The 11945-nt window shown below is 35.1% G+C and overlaps 2 protein-coding genes across 3 annotated transcripts; one reads left to right on the top strand and one right to left on the bottom strand.

Annotated features, from left to right (window-relative positions):
* The first annotated feature begins 1534 nt into the window (after nt 1-1534).
* LOC123704089 (mitochondrial chaperone BCS1) lies at nt 1535-3976 on the top strand. The gene is made up of 7 exons (XM_045652360.1): nt 1535-1958; nt 2045-2184; nt 2269-2481; nt 2990-3128; nt 3239-3433; nt 3561-3698; nt 3801-3976. The coding sequence occupies exons 1-7, from the start codon at nt 1636-1638 to the stop codon at nt 3919-3921; spliced, it is 1269 nt and encodes a 422-aa protein (XP_045508316.1). The 5' UTR covers nt 1535-1635; the 3' UTR covers nt 3922-3976.
* LOC123703972 lies at nt 3969-8192 on the bottom strand. Of its 2 annotated transcripts, none has more exons than XM_045652199.1 (4): nt 8033-8192; nt 7479-7616; nt 7008-7139; nt 3969-6603 (listed from the first exon to the last, which is right to left on the bottom strand). In XM_045652199.1, exons 2-4 carry the CDS (start codon nt 7599-7601, stop codon nt 4531-4533), a joined length of 2328 nt encoding a protein of 775 aa, XP_045508155.1. In that variant the 5' UTR covers nt 7602-7616; nt 8033-8192; the 3' UTR covers nt 3969-4530. The 2 variants fall into 2 exon arrangements, with proteins under 2 accessions (XP_045508155.1, XP_045508163.1); XM_045652207.1 differs by lacking the exon at nt 8033-8192 and adding an exon at nt 7709-7928.
* Between the last annotated feature and the right edge of the window lie 3753 nt (nt 8193-11945).

Here is an 11945-nt window from a genome sequence, read left to right as displayed (position 1 = left end):
ACAATTTAATAGTATGAGATAAATGTATAACATAGTGCTATATATTTTTACTTAAGCCTAAACTAGCTTAGACTTAAACCACGACCACATAGAGTAGAGCGACTAACGAGTTGAGGTGGCATTGACTGTGAAACTTATCTTATTAAAAAAAATGAATTCTAAATGTTTGCAGATAGATACAGTAGGTAACTATAATTATTGTGAAAATATAATTTATTTCAACGATAAGAAAATTGTACAGTAAACCAAACAAGAAGGTATACTTACTAGGCTAGGATTAGATACCCTGACATCTTGAACAAGTACCTACCTACTTAAATACAGTGAAAGTAAAACTTGATTAAATAAATGTTTCTTTCTTTCTAAAAAAATAATAATAAATAATAAATAATTAAAAATCGCTGCTGGATTGATTTTATTTTGTCGTTTTTAAATAATTATCATAACAAGCAAGTTTTGTAAGTTAATATTATTTTAACGAAAAGGCAACAAATACCTAGTCTAGCGAGTAACAAATTTATGAGCTAACAGAAAACTTCAAACAGTAAATTAAGATGACCTGACGTCATTCGTTGACGATAGGGGTCGCGTGACCCGCACCATCAGCTCGTACAATAGGGAGATCTGTGTACCCGCTGCGGTAAATAATACCTACAATGTTGTATTATTAGACGGAAATAAAAAACAAACTTCACATGATACTTTTTATCGTGCATTTTAACTGGTTGCAATAAATAATAAAAGCAAAAGCAGGCAAAATTTACTGGAGGATATCGTTATTCGTAATCAGAATGTACCTACTTAGTTATTATTAAACGTCTTTCCTAAAAATGAGGTTTTCAATTAGGAGCGTAACCATTTTAGGGTACCGAACCTCAAAAAGGCAGAACCCCTAAATAGGATCACTATGTTGTGCGTCTGTCTGTCTGTCTGTCAATAGCCTTTTTCTCAGGAACACCTGGAGGTATCAAGCTGAAGTTTATACTGTCAAATTTATACGCTAACGCAATCAAAAGATAGAGTCGTTTAAATGCTGCAAATTTGCGCAAATTTCGACATTCGCAAGAGAATCAAAACCTACAGGGTACTTCCCGTGAACACAGAATCTTGAAATTTTGTTAAAAAATTTTCACATAAATTTTGAGGTTATGTGAAAAAATTGTTAATACAAAAGTTGTAGATCTTTTTATTACCTACAACTTTGCCATTGAACGTTTTTCCGTAGGACTTGTAGTTTTGTCGAAAATCGAGAGAAACCATTTTTTTCTCTTAAAAGCCCCCCTCCCACTTCCTGAACTCGGATTGACCGTAATTTATTTTTCCTTTTATTTTCATCATATTTCCCTCCTTTTCTAATGGGTTTCATCCGACTGTGATTTTTTTTTATTTTTAAAGGCTTCTACCCCAGTTTACTTAGATAAATATTAAATACCGTAAATCCTCTACGTGTATACGAACGCCGTGCGAACGCCTGAATCACTAATGACACTGACACTTGACAGATCATAGGATCAGCTGATTGTCAGTGGTCATTCAATGTCATATTTAAAACTTGAGTCTACTGTGGCGTAACATTTTATTTTTATATTTTTTTAATGAAATAACTATTTCCTGACAGAAATCGAAAAAATAATTATGCCATTAACGGAATATGTGGCTTCGTTGTCCCAAAACCCCTATTTTGGGGCGGGGTTCGGTCTTTTTGGTGTCGGAGCTGGTGCCGCGATTTTACGGAAAGGATTTCAAACATCTATGCTATTATTTAGAAGACATTGTATGATAACACTAGAAGTTCCGTGTAGAGATAAGTCTTACCAATGGTTGTTGCAATGGATTACACAAAAGGGTGCAAAGCAAACACAGCATTTAAGTGTTGAAACATCATTCCTACAAAAAGATACAGGACAGATTAAAACCAAATATGACTTTATACCAAGTGTTGGACAACATTTCTTTAGGTAATATTGTTATACATAAACATATTTGAAGTCTTTTAAAATTCCTCCCCTAACCTTACAAATTTATAACTTGTTAAATACATCAGATATCGTGGAGCTTGGATAAAAGTCGATCGTGCAAGAGAACAGCAAACTCTTGACTTACACCTCGGTATACCATGGGAAACAGTGACCCTCACATCCTTTGGTAGAAACAAACAACTCTATTATGACATTCTTGAGGAAGGTAATATTGCATAAACATAATATGTTATATTCAGACAGAATATTGTACTATAGTTTTATTTAAATTCTGATTTATTATTTCTAGCTAGAACAATGGCATTAAAGCAACACGAAGGTATGACTATAATGTATACAGCCATGGGATCGGAATGGAGGCCTTTTGGTCACCCCCGGAGAAGGAGGCCTCTACAAAGTGTAGTGTTACGTAATGGCTTAGCTGATCGCATTTTAGCTGACTGCTTGGATTTCATAGATAACCCCACCTGGTACACAGAGAGAGGAATCCCATACAGAAGAGGTATTTTTATAATTTATACTTAACTAGCTGCGCTTCGCAGTTTCACCCGTGTGGCTCCGCTCTTGTTGGGCTTAGCGTAATGATATATAACCTATAGCCTTCCTCAATAAATCTAAAGCTAACACCGAAATAATTTTTCAAATTGGACCAGTAGTTCCTGAGATAAGTGCGTTCAAACAAACAAACAAACACTTCAGCTTTATAATATTAGTATAGATACATATGTTTGTGTTTAGTTAAGAGAAACCTATGAGAAATAGACAATAATGACATAATGTTAAATTAAATACATACAATTAAAGTAAATTAGTTTATTGCAAATATCTGGGACGTCGGAACAAATTTTGGATTTTTTTATTATCCAAACAAGGGTTCATTATTCCTCAAAAGCTATATTTTTATTTGTTTTTCTTAAGGAGTACTGTTTTCAATATGAAGAAGGAAATTTTGTTATTTAAATTTTTATCAATATGTTAATGATCATAAATCCCTTATTTAAATATTTTAGGGTATTTGCTATTTGGACCACCAGGCTGTGGAAAATCATCTTTCATAATGGCTTTAGCTGGTGCTTTGGAATACAATATTTGTGTTTTAAATCTATCTGAAAGAGGCCTTACAGATGATAGATTGAACCATCTCTTGAGGTGAGAAAAGATTTCTGTAGAGTTCAATTGAACATTAACATTTTCTCATTTAATGAAGCATAGATGCATATAACAGATTTACTATTTATTATTATAAAATATGTTTCCAGTGTCGCCCCCCAACAGTCGATCATTCTTCTTGAAGATATAGACGCGGCTTTTGTGTCTCGTGAGGACACCGCCGTTCAAAAGGCTGCCTATGAGGGACTAAATAGGGTCACCTTCAGTGGTCTCTTGAATTGCTTAGATGGTGTAGCATCTACGGAAGCAAGAATAGTTTTTATGACAACAAATTACTTAGATAGGTATGATACTGCCCATATTTTATAAAGACTTGACATGATGAATTTTCAAAAACTATTATACACAAGGACAAACAAATAACTATAAAAAAGCTCTTTTGATTTCTTTAATGGGTTTTTTTTTTTTTAGACTAGATCCAGCACTCATAAGACCAGGCCGAGTGGATATGAAAGAATATGTTGGCTATTGCGATGAGGCTCAAATAGAACTCATGTTCCTACGGTTTTATAAGGATGCAGCAGATCATGCAAGGACTTTTGCTAAAAAGTTAGTACTATGTTCTCTTCAGGCATTTTACAAAAATAAAGCAAGTCAACATTGAAAATTTTTCTCGATTCTGGACTGCTAATAAAACTTTATATATTTCAGGGTCTTGGAAAAGAGAAAGGATGTCAGTCCGGCACAAATTCAGGGATACTTTATGTTCCATAAACACTCAAGCCCAACTGAAGTGCTTGAAAACGTAGATGCTATATGGACACTTGGATGATAAAAATAATTGCTATAGTAGTACATAATGTAAATAATAATAGGATGTTTATTTAAAAAAACTTGTTTTTTATTTTATATTAAAACTAAATCACTTATTTACATATTATGTACTGTACAGGTTGCATCAAACTTTATAGAATTTGCATGTTGTTTCTCAATCCTTATCCCTTAGGTCTTATAAATTAATATAATTTATTATCTTGGTATCTTGGTAAATTGAGAAGTACATCTGAACAGCCGACCATTTTTTTAGATACATATTAAATTTAAAGGAAGTTGAAAGTTGTTGGCTCTACTTATTTAAGTAGACTAGCAATAAATGTCAATATTAATTTTCAATGCAACCAATAGAGTAAAACACAACAATTGTTTGTAAAGTAAATCACATATTGGTTTATGAACAAAAGTAACCATTGAAAAACTTAATATAGAGAACTTAAAACATATTCAGTACATAAGAATCATAGATTCTTTGCAACTTTCCGTTGCTACATATTATATAAACAACAATAAATCACGGAATATGTTATACATATACCTAGTGGAGAACAATAACAACAGACATATACCCAAGACATATCATGGTCATGGGTAAGAACAACGTCTTTTAGTTTTTTCGGAACACAATAGTCCTCAGTAAGCTCACAAAATATATGGTGGCATCGTGCAGTTGTTTGCTAATTTTCTTAGCATTTTCCAGAAACCTTTCTGCAATATCACCTCTAAATAACTGAAGTATTTCCCATTGCCAATGCGGTGGCAATGACTTGATATCAATTTCTGAAGTAACATCTTTTATTTTGATACAAAACTGTTTTGCGTTACTAAATAAAGCCATACATAGTGTAACGCCAGCTTTATTATCTTGGTTAAATATAGACTTGAATTTGATCAAACATATAAAATCACTAGTTATAACATCATTAGAATTCATCAAGATTAAATTGTGTATTTGTAACAAATTTTTTAAATATAAAAATGGCGAAGATGTTTTCTGGTTTGGAATTTCAACGGTGTGCATGATCACATAGTCATTACCTAGTAAATTTTCTTTAGTTTGCGGTTTATTGGAAGACGTTGGAACTTCTAAGGGCAAATGTTTATTGGATTTTCCCTGAGCATTCTCTGGTACAGGCACATTCCATTTGGCAGCTTGTGTGAAACTTGAACCTATAAAATTACTAGATGATTTTTCAGGCATTAATTGCGACACCGGTTTTACTTTTATCCGAGGCACAAATGGTTGTGCAGTACTAGCTTCGATACTAGATTCTTCTGACCTTTTTTCTGCCACACTTTGAATCTCTTCAGTGTTTAATTCTGCTAAGGATATAGTACTTGTTATTATGGGCATGTGTAAAAGTTCACTGCTACAGCTCGAGAAAGGACCAGAAATCATTTTTACATTTTGATTTTCCAGCAAATTACTTTTCTTTGGAAGTTGTTTAGGATTGGCAACAGGATTAGGGTTTAATAGTTTGTGCGAATTATAATTATTATCATTTACCATTTGAATTAAGGTTGCTGGTAATGCTGAACTAGAAGGGGACATGTTATTAATCGAAAAATGCCTGTCCATTGTATGAACCTTTTCCAATAAACTATTGAGAGAATCATTTTCTTTCACTTTTGTTACTGCACTTATGCTTTTCCATCCAGCATCTTCATTTACCTTTCGATTTTCTTTTAATTTCGTTCTTACATAAACTAAATCCAATTTTTTATTGTTCCAATGAACAGCTAAATGTTTATTCTCCAAATAACGTAACATTCCATTACAATTAAACCTTTTTTTGTTGATTACTTTCCTTCCCATACTAAGAATTTTATGTTGAAGAAGGTCATCTTTATTAGATTTATAATTTTCAGAAGAATCAATTCTGTGAATAAACTTTTTATAACAGGCTGCTATATTGTGACTTATTATATTCAGTTTCAGGTGGTCCTCGAGTGCTGTGTTGACATTAGACTTAGTGTCATTCCCACGGTCGTCTGAATCTGAAGAATCGCCAATATCAACACATTCAAAAACATTGTTTGCATTTTGTTGTGGTCCATTGTCCTTCTTGGTAGAACCCTCTAATATGACAGTCTCATTGGAGCTCTCGGATATCAATTGTAACCTATTTCTTTTTTTTTTTGTCACAATATCATCATCAGAAGGCTCTGGTGAACTTTTTTTTTCAACATCAGAATAATATTTAGATTTAAGTTTGTACAGTATGCTGTAATCTGAATTATATTGTTGTAATATATTCTCACGATCAATTGCTACCGTATTTTCCATTCCTGTTAAATTCAATTTTTTATCTATGCGAGGTATAACTATAGAAAAGTTATTTATTAAGTTTGAGTATTTCGCCAATAAGCTTTTATGATGTTCTAAGTGCTTATTACTTTTTCTATCCTTATAAGCACTGGAGCAGTATCTACAAATGAAGAACTTATCATATTTTTTTCTCCATTTTCTTGAGGTTTTTGACTTTTTGATAATTGAGTAGCTAGATGAGCAAGATTCACATTCTGAATCTGGATTATTTTTAGCATCATGAATGGTTTGCTTCCTTTTTAATGTTAATTTAAAAGATTTGGGAAGAGGGGTTGATTCTTTAGTTTCAGGTTGAGATTCAGTTTGTTCAGTCGAAGTTACAACATTCTGTTGTGAAAGAGTAGAATTAATCTGAAATTTAAAAATATCAATAATAAGTGAATACAAGCAAGCAGTGACTAGTTTGAAATCAAAATAATTAAAAAACTAAGCAAAAAAGTGTAAATCTTGGTTTATCAATGGGAGCTCAATAATTTTTGAAATCAATGAAATATAATTATTTACTGAGCTTATAGCCATTTATATGTATTCTTAAGAAGAACACAGTAGAGTGAGAAGTAATGAGAAATTAGATATAATAGATAAGAATATTCAAAAAACATTATTGTTAGTGCCAAATAATAACACAAACATTGTAGGAACTATTATCTAAATAAAAGGAGTCAGATCTTAGATACAATTTGTTATGGTAAAAGATGCAAATCAAGAACATTTAACATTTTTTTTACCCCAGGGAGGATTAAACAATTACTCACAATACATCCTTTAATGTCAGCTTTGAGGTCATTTTGTTTCTCTTGATACTTCTTCTTTACTGAATTAAACTGTGTCAAAATCGCTTCACAACCTCTACAGATCAGTTGAGGTAAACCATCAAAAGGATCAACCTGTAATTTTATCAACATAATTATTATGTATTGAAAAATAATACATAAAAAATTTCTAACATTATCACCTCTGTACGTACAGACACGTGGCAAGCAGCCCGTGCACTTACGGTACAAACAAACACAGGCACATGCACAAACAACATGTTTACATGCTTGTGCCAATGCTTGTGCTTGTTGAATGTCAATTTGAACACAAGCGTCTGAACCCACCATTAGGCTCTCAACATAGCATTTAAATGAAAGACAACAAAACAAATATCTTTATGAAAAAGTGAAAACAACGAAATGGAGACATATTATGTAGAAATTATAGGCATATGTTGGTAATATACTTACATCAATATCAAAACAAAATCTAATCTGTTGTTGTACACTGGGTACAATTTGATATTGGCCCATTTCCTCCAAACACAAGCGACAAGTAATAAAGAGCTTTGGATCAACTTCTAGTTTATCCATTGTAGAGTAACATACCTGTAACAGCATATTTGTTATTAAGCATTTGTGTCTGTAAGGTTTAACTGCTTAATATGATAATTCTTCAAATCACTTTCTTATTTACTTACATAAGTAATTTGATAAAAGATATCTTTCTTAGAATATTGCAAAATTTTCTTCTGTTTGACGTGTAAGATTTAGTTTGCGCAAATACAGGAAAAAATTACAACAAGGAATATACTTTTTTTATTCGTAACTACCTAGGTACGGTACTACGGTAGTCGTATAAATAATGGAGGGTTCAATTATTTACCAACAGGAAATAAATTTGTGTTCATTAGCAACATTCAAATGATACCTACTAAAAATAAGCATTTACGTTCCTACTTCATGTCAAATATTAGTGGTTAATAATTTACTGTTTTTAGGGTTATAAAATTTTCTCAACTTACCACAACTTGTGCTTCTTGTAACAAATAATTGTAATTTATAAATTAGGGTGTAACATAATTTATATGAAACTTGTTGATATTTGCGTTTTGTGAAGGATTCCACAGAGCAAGTAAGAAGGATTCTTTCTTTGCTTGACATAAAATTTTTCGACAATGTACCTATGTACCCACAGAGCAAGTAATAATATGTACCTATACCTACGTAAAATACGGTCAGCAATTTTAAATTAACCGCCATCTTCTAGATATTTAATAAACTATTACATTGATCAGCTGTCAGTATGTATTTGATTTAAGCGCCCTCTAGTAGGCAATAGCGAAATAAATCAATTAATATACTTATTTAGAATACTAGCGGTCCGCCCCGGCTTCGCCCGTAGCACATATTTACGTTTTCTCTACTTATGAACCATCCTCGTACTTAAAGGAATATAATAAATATAATTATCGAAATCGGTTCAGCCGTTCACACGTGATGCCGTGACAACGCGAACCGGTTTTGATTTTTATATATTATAATATATAGATTATCCATATCCAGTGTTCATAACTTGGTAAAATGTTATGTTATTTCGCCCTTTACGACCGCTGCACTAGTATTTTGAAGTTTTTAGGTGTACAGAAGCCAATCAGCATATACCTACATATTGAATTATTTCATATTGGGATTTGGGCACCACTCGGTCAATGGCTTAATTCAAGACAGTTCATACCTCCGTATCTTAATTAACCATTACGTTTAATACAGATAATCAGTCCGCTCCGGCTTGTATTACATATGAGTCAAGTACTTCCTGAAATTAGCACGTTCCCACAAAGAAACAAACAAACTCTTCAGCATTATAGTTATAGGTTAGGACCACGTACAGGACGTCGCAGTGTGGGACGGCCTTCAACGAGGTGGACAGACGACCTGATCAAAGTGGAGGAGAGCCGCTGGAGTCAGGCCGCTGGTGATCGGTCGTTATGGAAATCTTTGGAGGAGGCCTATGTCCTGCAATGGACGTCCTGAAAGGCTGGAATGATGATGAATGATGTTAGTTATAGGTTTACTGCTTTAAGTCGATCAATAATTTACTTTAAGGCCATATAGTTTAAATCGTTTCTGCCTGATTTGACCATGTATAATAAATACCCTATCCGAAATTGTACCACTTTCGAGATATTCAATGTTGATTGTTATTCATGAAGATTATATGATTGTATTCGATTTGCGATATGTTGAGCATTAGGCTACTCGCGTATCTCACGTATCTAGAATCCAATGATCCTTTTTAGTGATCGCCAGTACGGTTTCCGTAAGAAGAGATCTTCAGGTGACCTTCTAGTTCACGCCTCTCATCAATGGGGAGAAGCTTAAATAATCATAAGGAAGCACTTGATATATTTGGCTTTGATAAAGTCTGGCATGGTAGTTTATTAAACAGGCTTCCATCCTATAGAATACCCTCCATATTCGGCATTTGAATAGATGATTTCCTCAGGGAAGGATCAGTGAGAGTCAACAGCTGTTTTCTGATGAATTGGTTATAAATGCCAGAGTTGATGTTGATTGTTGACTGCGCGGATGTTGTGACTGATGTGTTGCGACAGGGAATGGAGTACATTATTCCATTCTCGGACGTTGCCATGTCCGGCAAAGCTCAGCCCTGGTTCAGAGCTGATTGCAGACGCACTAAAGCATGAGGCATATCTGGCTCAGCAAAGGACGTATCAGAAAAGAAGAAAGCCTTTAACCGGGCCGCCAAGTCCTACAAGAAGGCTATACGGCAAGCTCAATTCGACCACGTTAGTCGTATTGAGGTTGAAACGAAATACTTACCACTTCCTCCACTGCTGAAACCTGACGAGACGCGGGCTCACACCGCCGCACTATATGTTTTTAGGCCCGAAAAAGTGACATTCTTGTTTTATTGGAAATATCTAAGGAGTTTCTCTTTTTAAATGTACGAGTAGAACACCCAGAGTTCTATTTAAAAAACACGATTTTTAAAAAAAATATTTAAAATATTGTAATTTTCGCGGCCGACTGAGCTAAATAAATTCGTATAAAAAATAGATACACTAGATAATGTATTATGTTGCTAATATATATAGTGATTACAGGCGCAAATTATCCCTTTTTGAAATTTTCGATATTGTCGATAGAGGCGAAAGTATTGTAATTTTTATTAAATTTCATTTTTTTTAATTGTATGCAGGCTTAGTAGAAGCTCTGTTTACACGAAGTTATTTCGAGGTATAGATTTTCAAAGAATTCAATGTCAGTTTTGTCCGTGCCCTTTTGGAATTCCATAGTTCTTAAAACCTGCGCCTGAACTTGCTCCTGTTTTGACACGCCTCTTTCGCACGATCTCGATCTGCTGAAATATGTTATCTATGGGTACGCAGACGATAGCACTGTTGTAGAGATATATATCCAGCGCGCAAGCCAGTACGGAACAAATTCAGTCTCTACGGGAAGCGATGGTCGATCGCATGAACATGTCCTTACAGGCGAGACGATTGGGGCGATACCAATCTGGTCAAACTCGAAGCGACAGACCCAGGAGTGTCTATTATCTAATTCGATAACTAACCACCTCGAGCTTCTCGGTATCACCTTAACGCCTACTCTGAACTTTAGTTCCTTCATAGAATCAAAAGCTTTTGATTAACAAGTAGCCCAAGAAGCCTCAAAAAAGCTTGGAATTCTGGCGAAGGTGAGATAGTATTTCAGCCCGGGACAGTTGCTCAATCTTTATCAACAAGTCCAATCGAGCATGGAATACTGCTCTCACCTCTGGGACGGTTCCGTCAAGTACCAGTTGAAGGCGCTTGAGGCGATAGAGAGGCGTGCCATTAACGACGATGATCCCGTTCGTCCGTTATCACCGCCGCAGAGTGGCCAGATTACCGGCTTATCAGAGTGCGCTGCGTAACTGATCTTCTTCCGGCATCACCATTCTTCCATCGATCATCGAGGCACACAGATACTAGGCATCACCATATGGCGGACGTTCCATGTACCCGGACTAAGCGGTTCGATTCTACATTCTTTATCCGAACCACGAGGGACGGGAACATGCTTCCTGAGTCTCTGTTACCCGACGAGAACAATATGGGGGTTTTCAAGCGTAGAGTGAACCCAGTAGAGTGACCACATCTCAGCTTAACATCAGGCAAGATTGTAGCCAAACCAGGGGCGTAGCTACCGCCGTATCTGCCGTATCAATTATACGGGGCCCCCGCGCCAAGGGGGCCCCCAACGTGCGCTTTTGTGAGAAATCTTTACCCTTCCTAAGGGCCCAAACAAATTTTTATACGGGGCCCCGCCAAGGCACGCTACGCTTCTGAGCCAAACGCTTCCCTGTTCAAAATAAATAAAAAATTGTAAGACAAGTTGGGGACGGGAACGCTGAGAGCGTTCGGATCGGTTTTTGCGTGATAGACATTCTAATTAGTAGAATGACGTATTTGGGTCAATCACATAACTTTAAGAATGAAGCACAGAGGCAGGAGGCAGTAAGGTATTATTTTACCTCAAGCAACTTTATGATTTTGATGTTTACTAGGCAACGGCGTGCGAACGAGTCTATTCATCACGACTGTCGATTGAATAGTCGTGACAGCATTGCAAAGGGTAGTGTGCGCCCACCCGCTTTTTTAAAACTTCGACTCGTTATTTTGATATGCTTCAGATGATTATTTTGATATGATCGTTAATATATCAGCCATTTTTAGCCGATTTTTCATATTTATTAGGCAAAGGCATGGAAAAGTAAAAAAATGTTTACGTAGACCCATTACGATTCATAATAATTCAAGCTTACACAGATCCGACAAGGGTCAATGACTTTTTATTTCACGATTGATCGGCCCTTCCGCGTACACCTTTTCCAGATCTATGCGCTATGCATAATAATGTAGGAGC

The sequence above is a fragment of the Colias croceus genome, chromosome 2 (assembly GCF_905220415.1).
Source record: "Colias croceus chromosome 2, ilColCroc2.1".
NCBI classification, from domain to species: domain Eukaryota; kingdom Metazoa; phylum Arthropoda; class Insecta; order Lepidoptera; family Pieridae; genus Colias; species Colias croceus.
This window is presented reverse-complemented; position numbering and strand designations above follow the sequence as displayed.

Excerpts from the sequence above, each read along its gene's own strand:
- LOC123704089 (XM_045652360.1), top strand. The coding sequence starts at position 1,636 with ATGCCATTAACGGAATATGTGGCTTCGTTGTCCCAAAACCCCTATTTT. Across the intron at positions 2,482-2,989 it reads AGGAATCCCATACAGAAGAG|GGTATTTGCTATTTGGACCA; the intron begins GTATTTTTATAA and ends TAAATATTTTAG. Across the intron at positions 3,434-3,560 it reads ACAACAAATTACTTAGATAG|ACTAGATCCAGCACTCATAA; the intron begins GTATGATACTGC and ends TTTTTTTTTTAG.
- LOC123703972 (XM_045652199.1), bottom strand. The coding sequence starts at position 7,601 with ATGGATAAACTAGAAGTTGATCCAAAGCTCTTTATTACTTGTCGCTTG. Across the intron at positions 7,140-7,478 it reads GATTTTGTTTTGATATTGAT|GTTGATCCTTTTGATGGTTT; the intron begins GTAAGTATATTA and ends ATAAAATTACAG. Across the intron at positions 6,604-7,007 it reads CTGACATTAAAGGATGTATT|ATTAATTCTACTCTTTCACA; the intron begins GTGAGTAATTGT and ends TTTAAATTTCAG.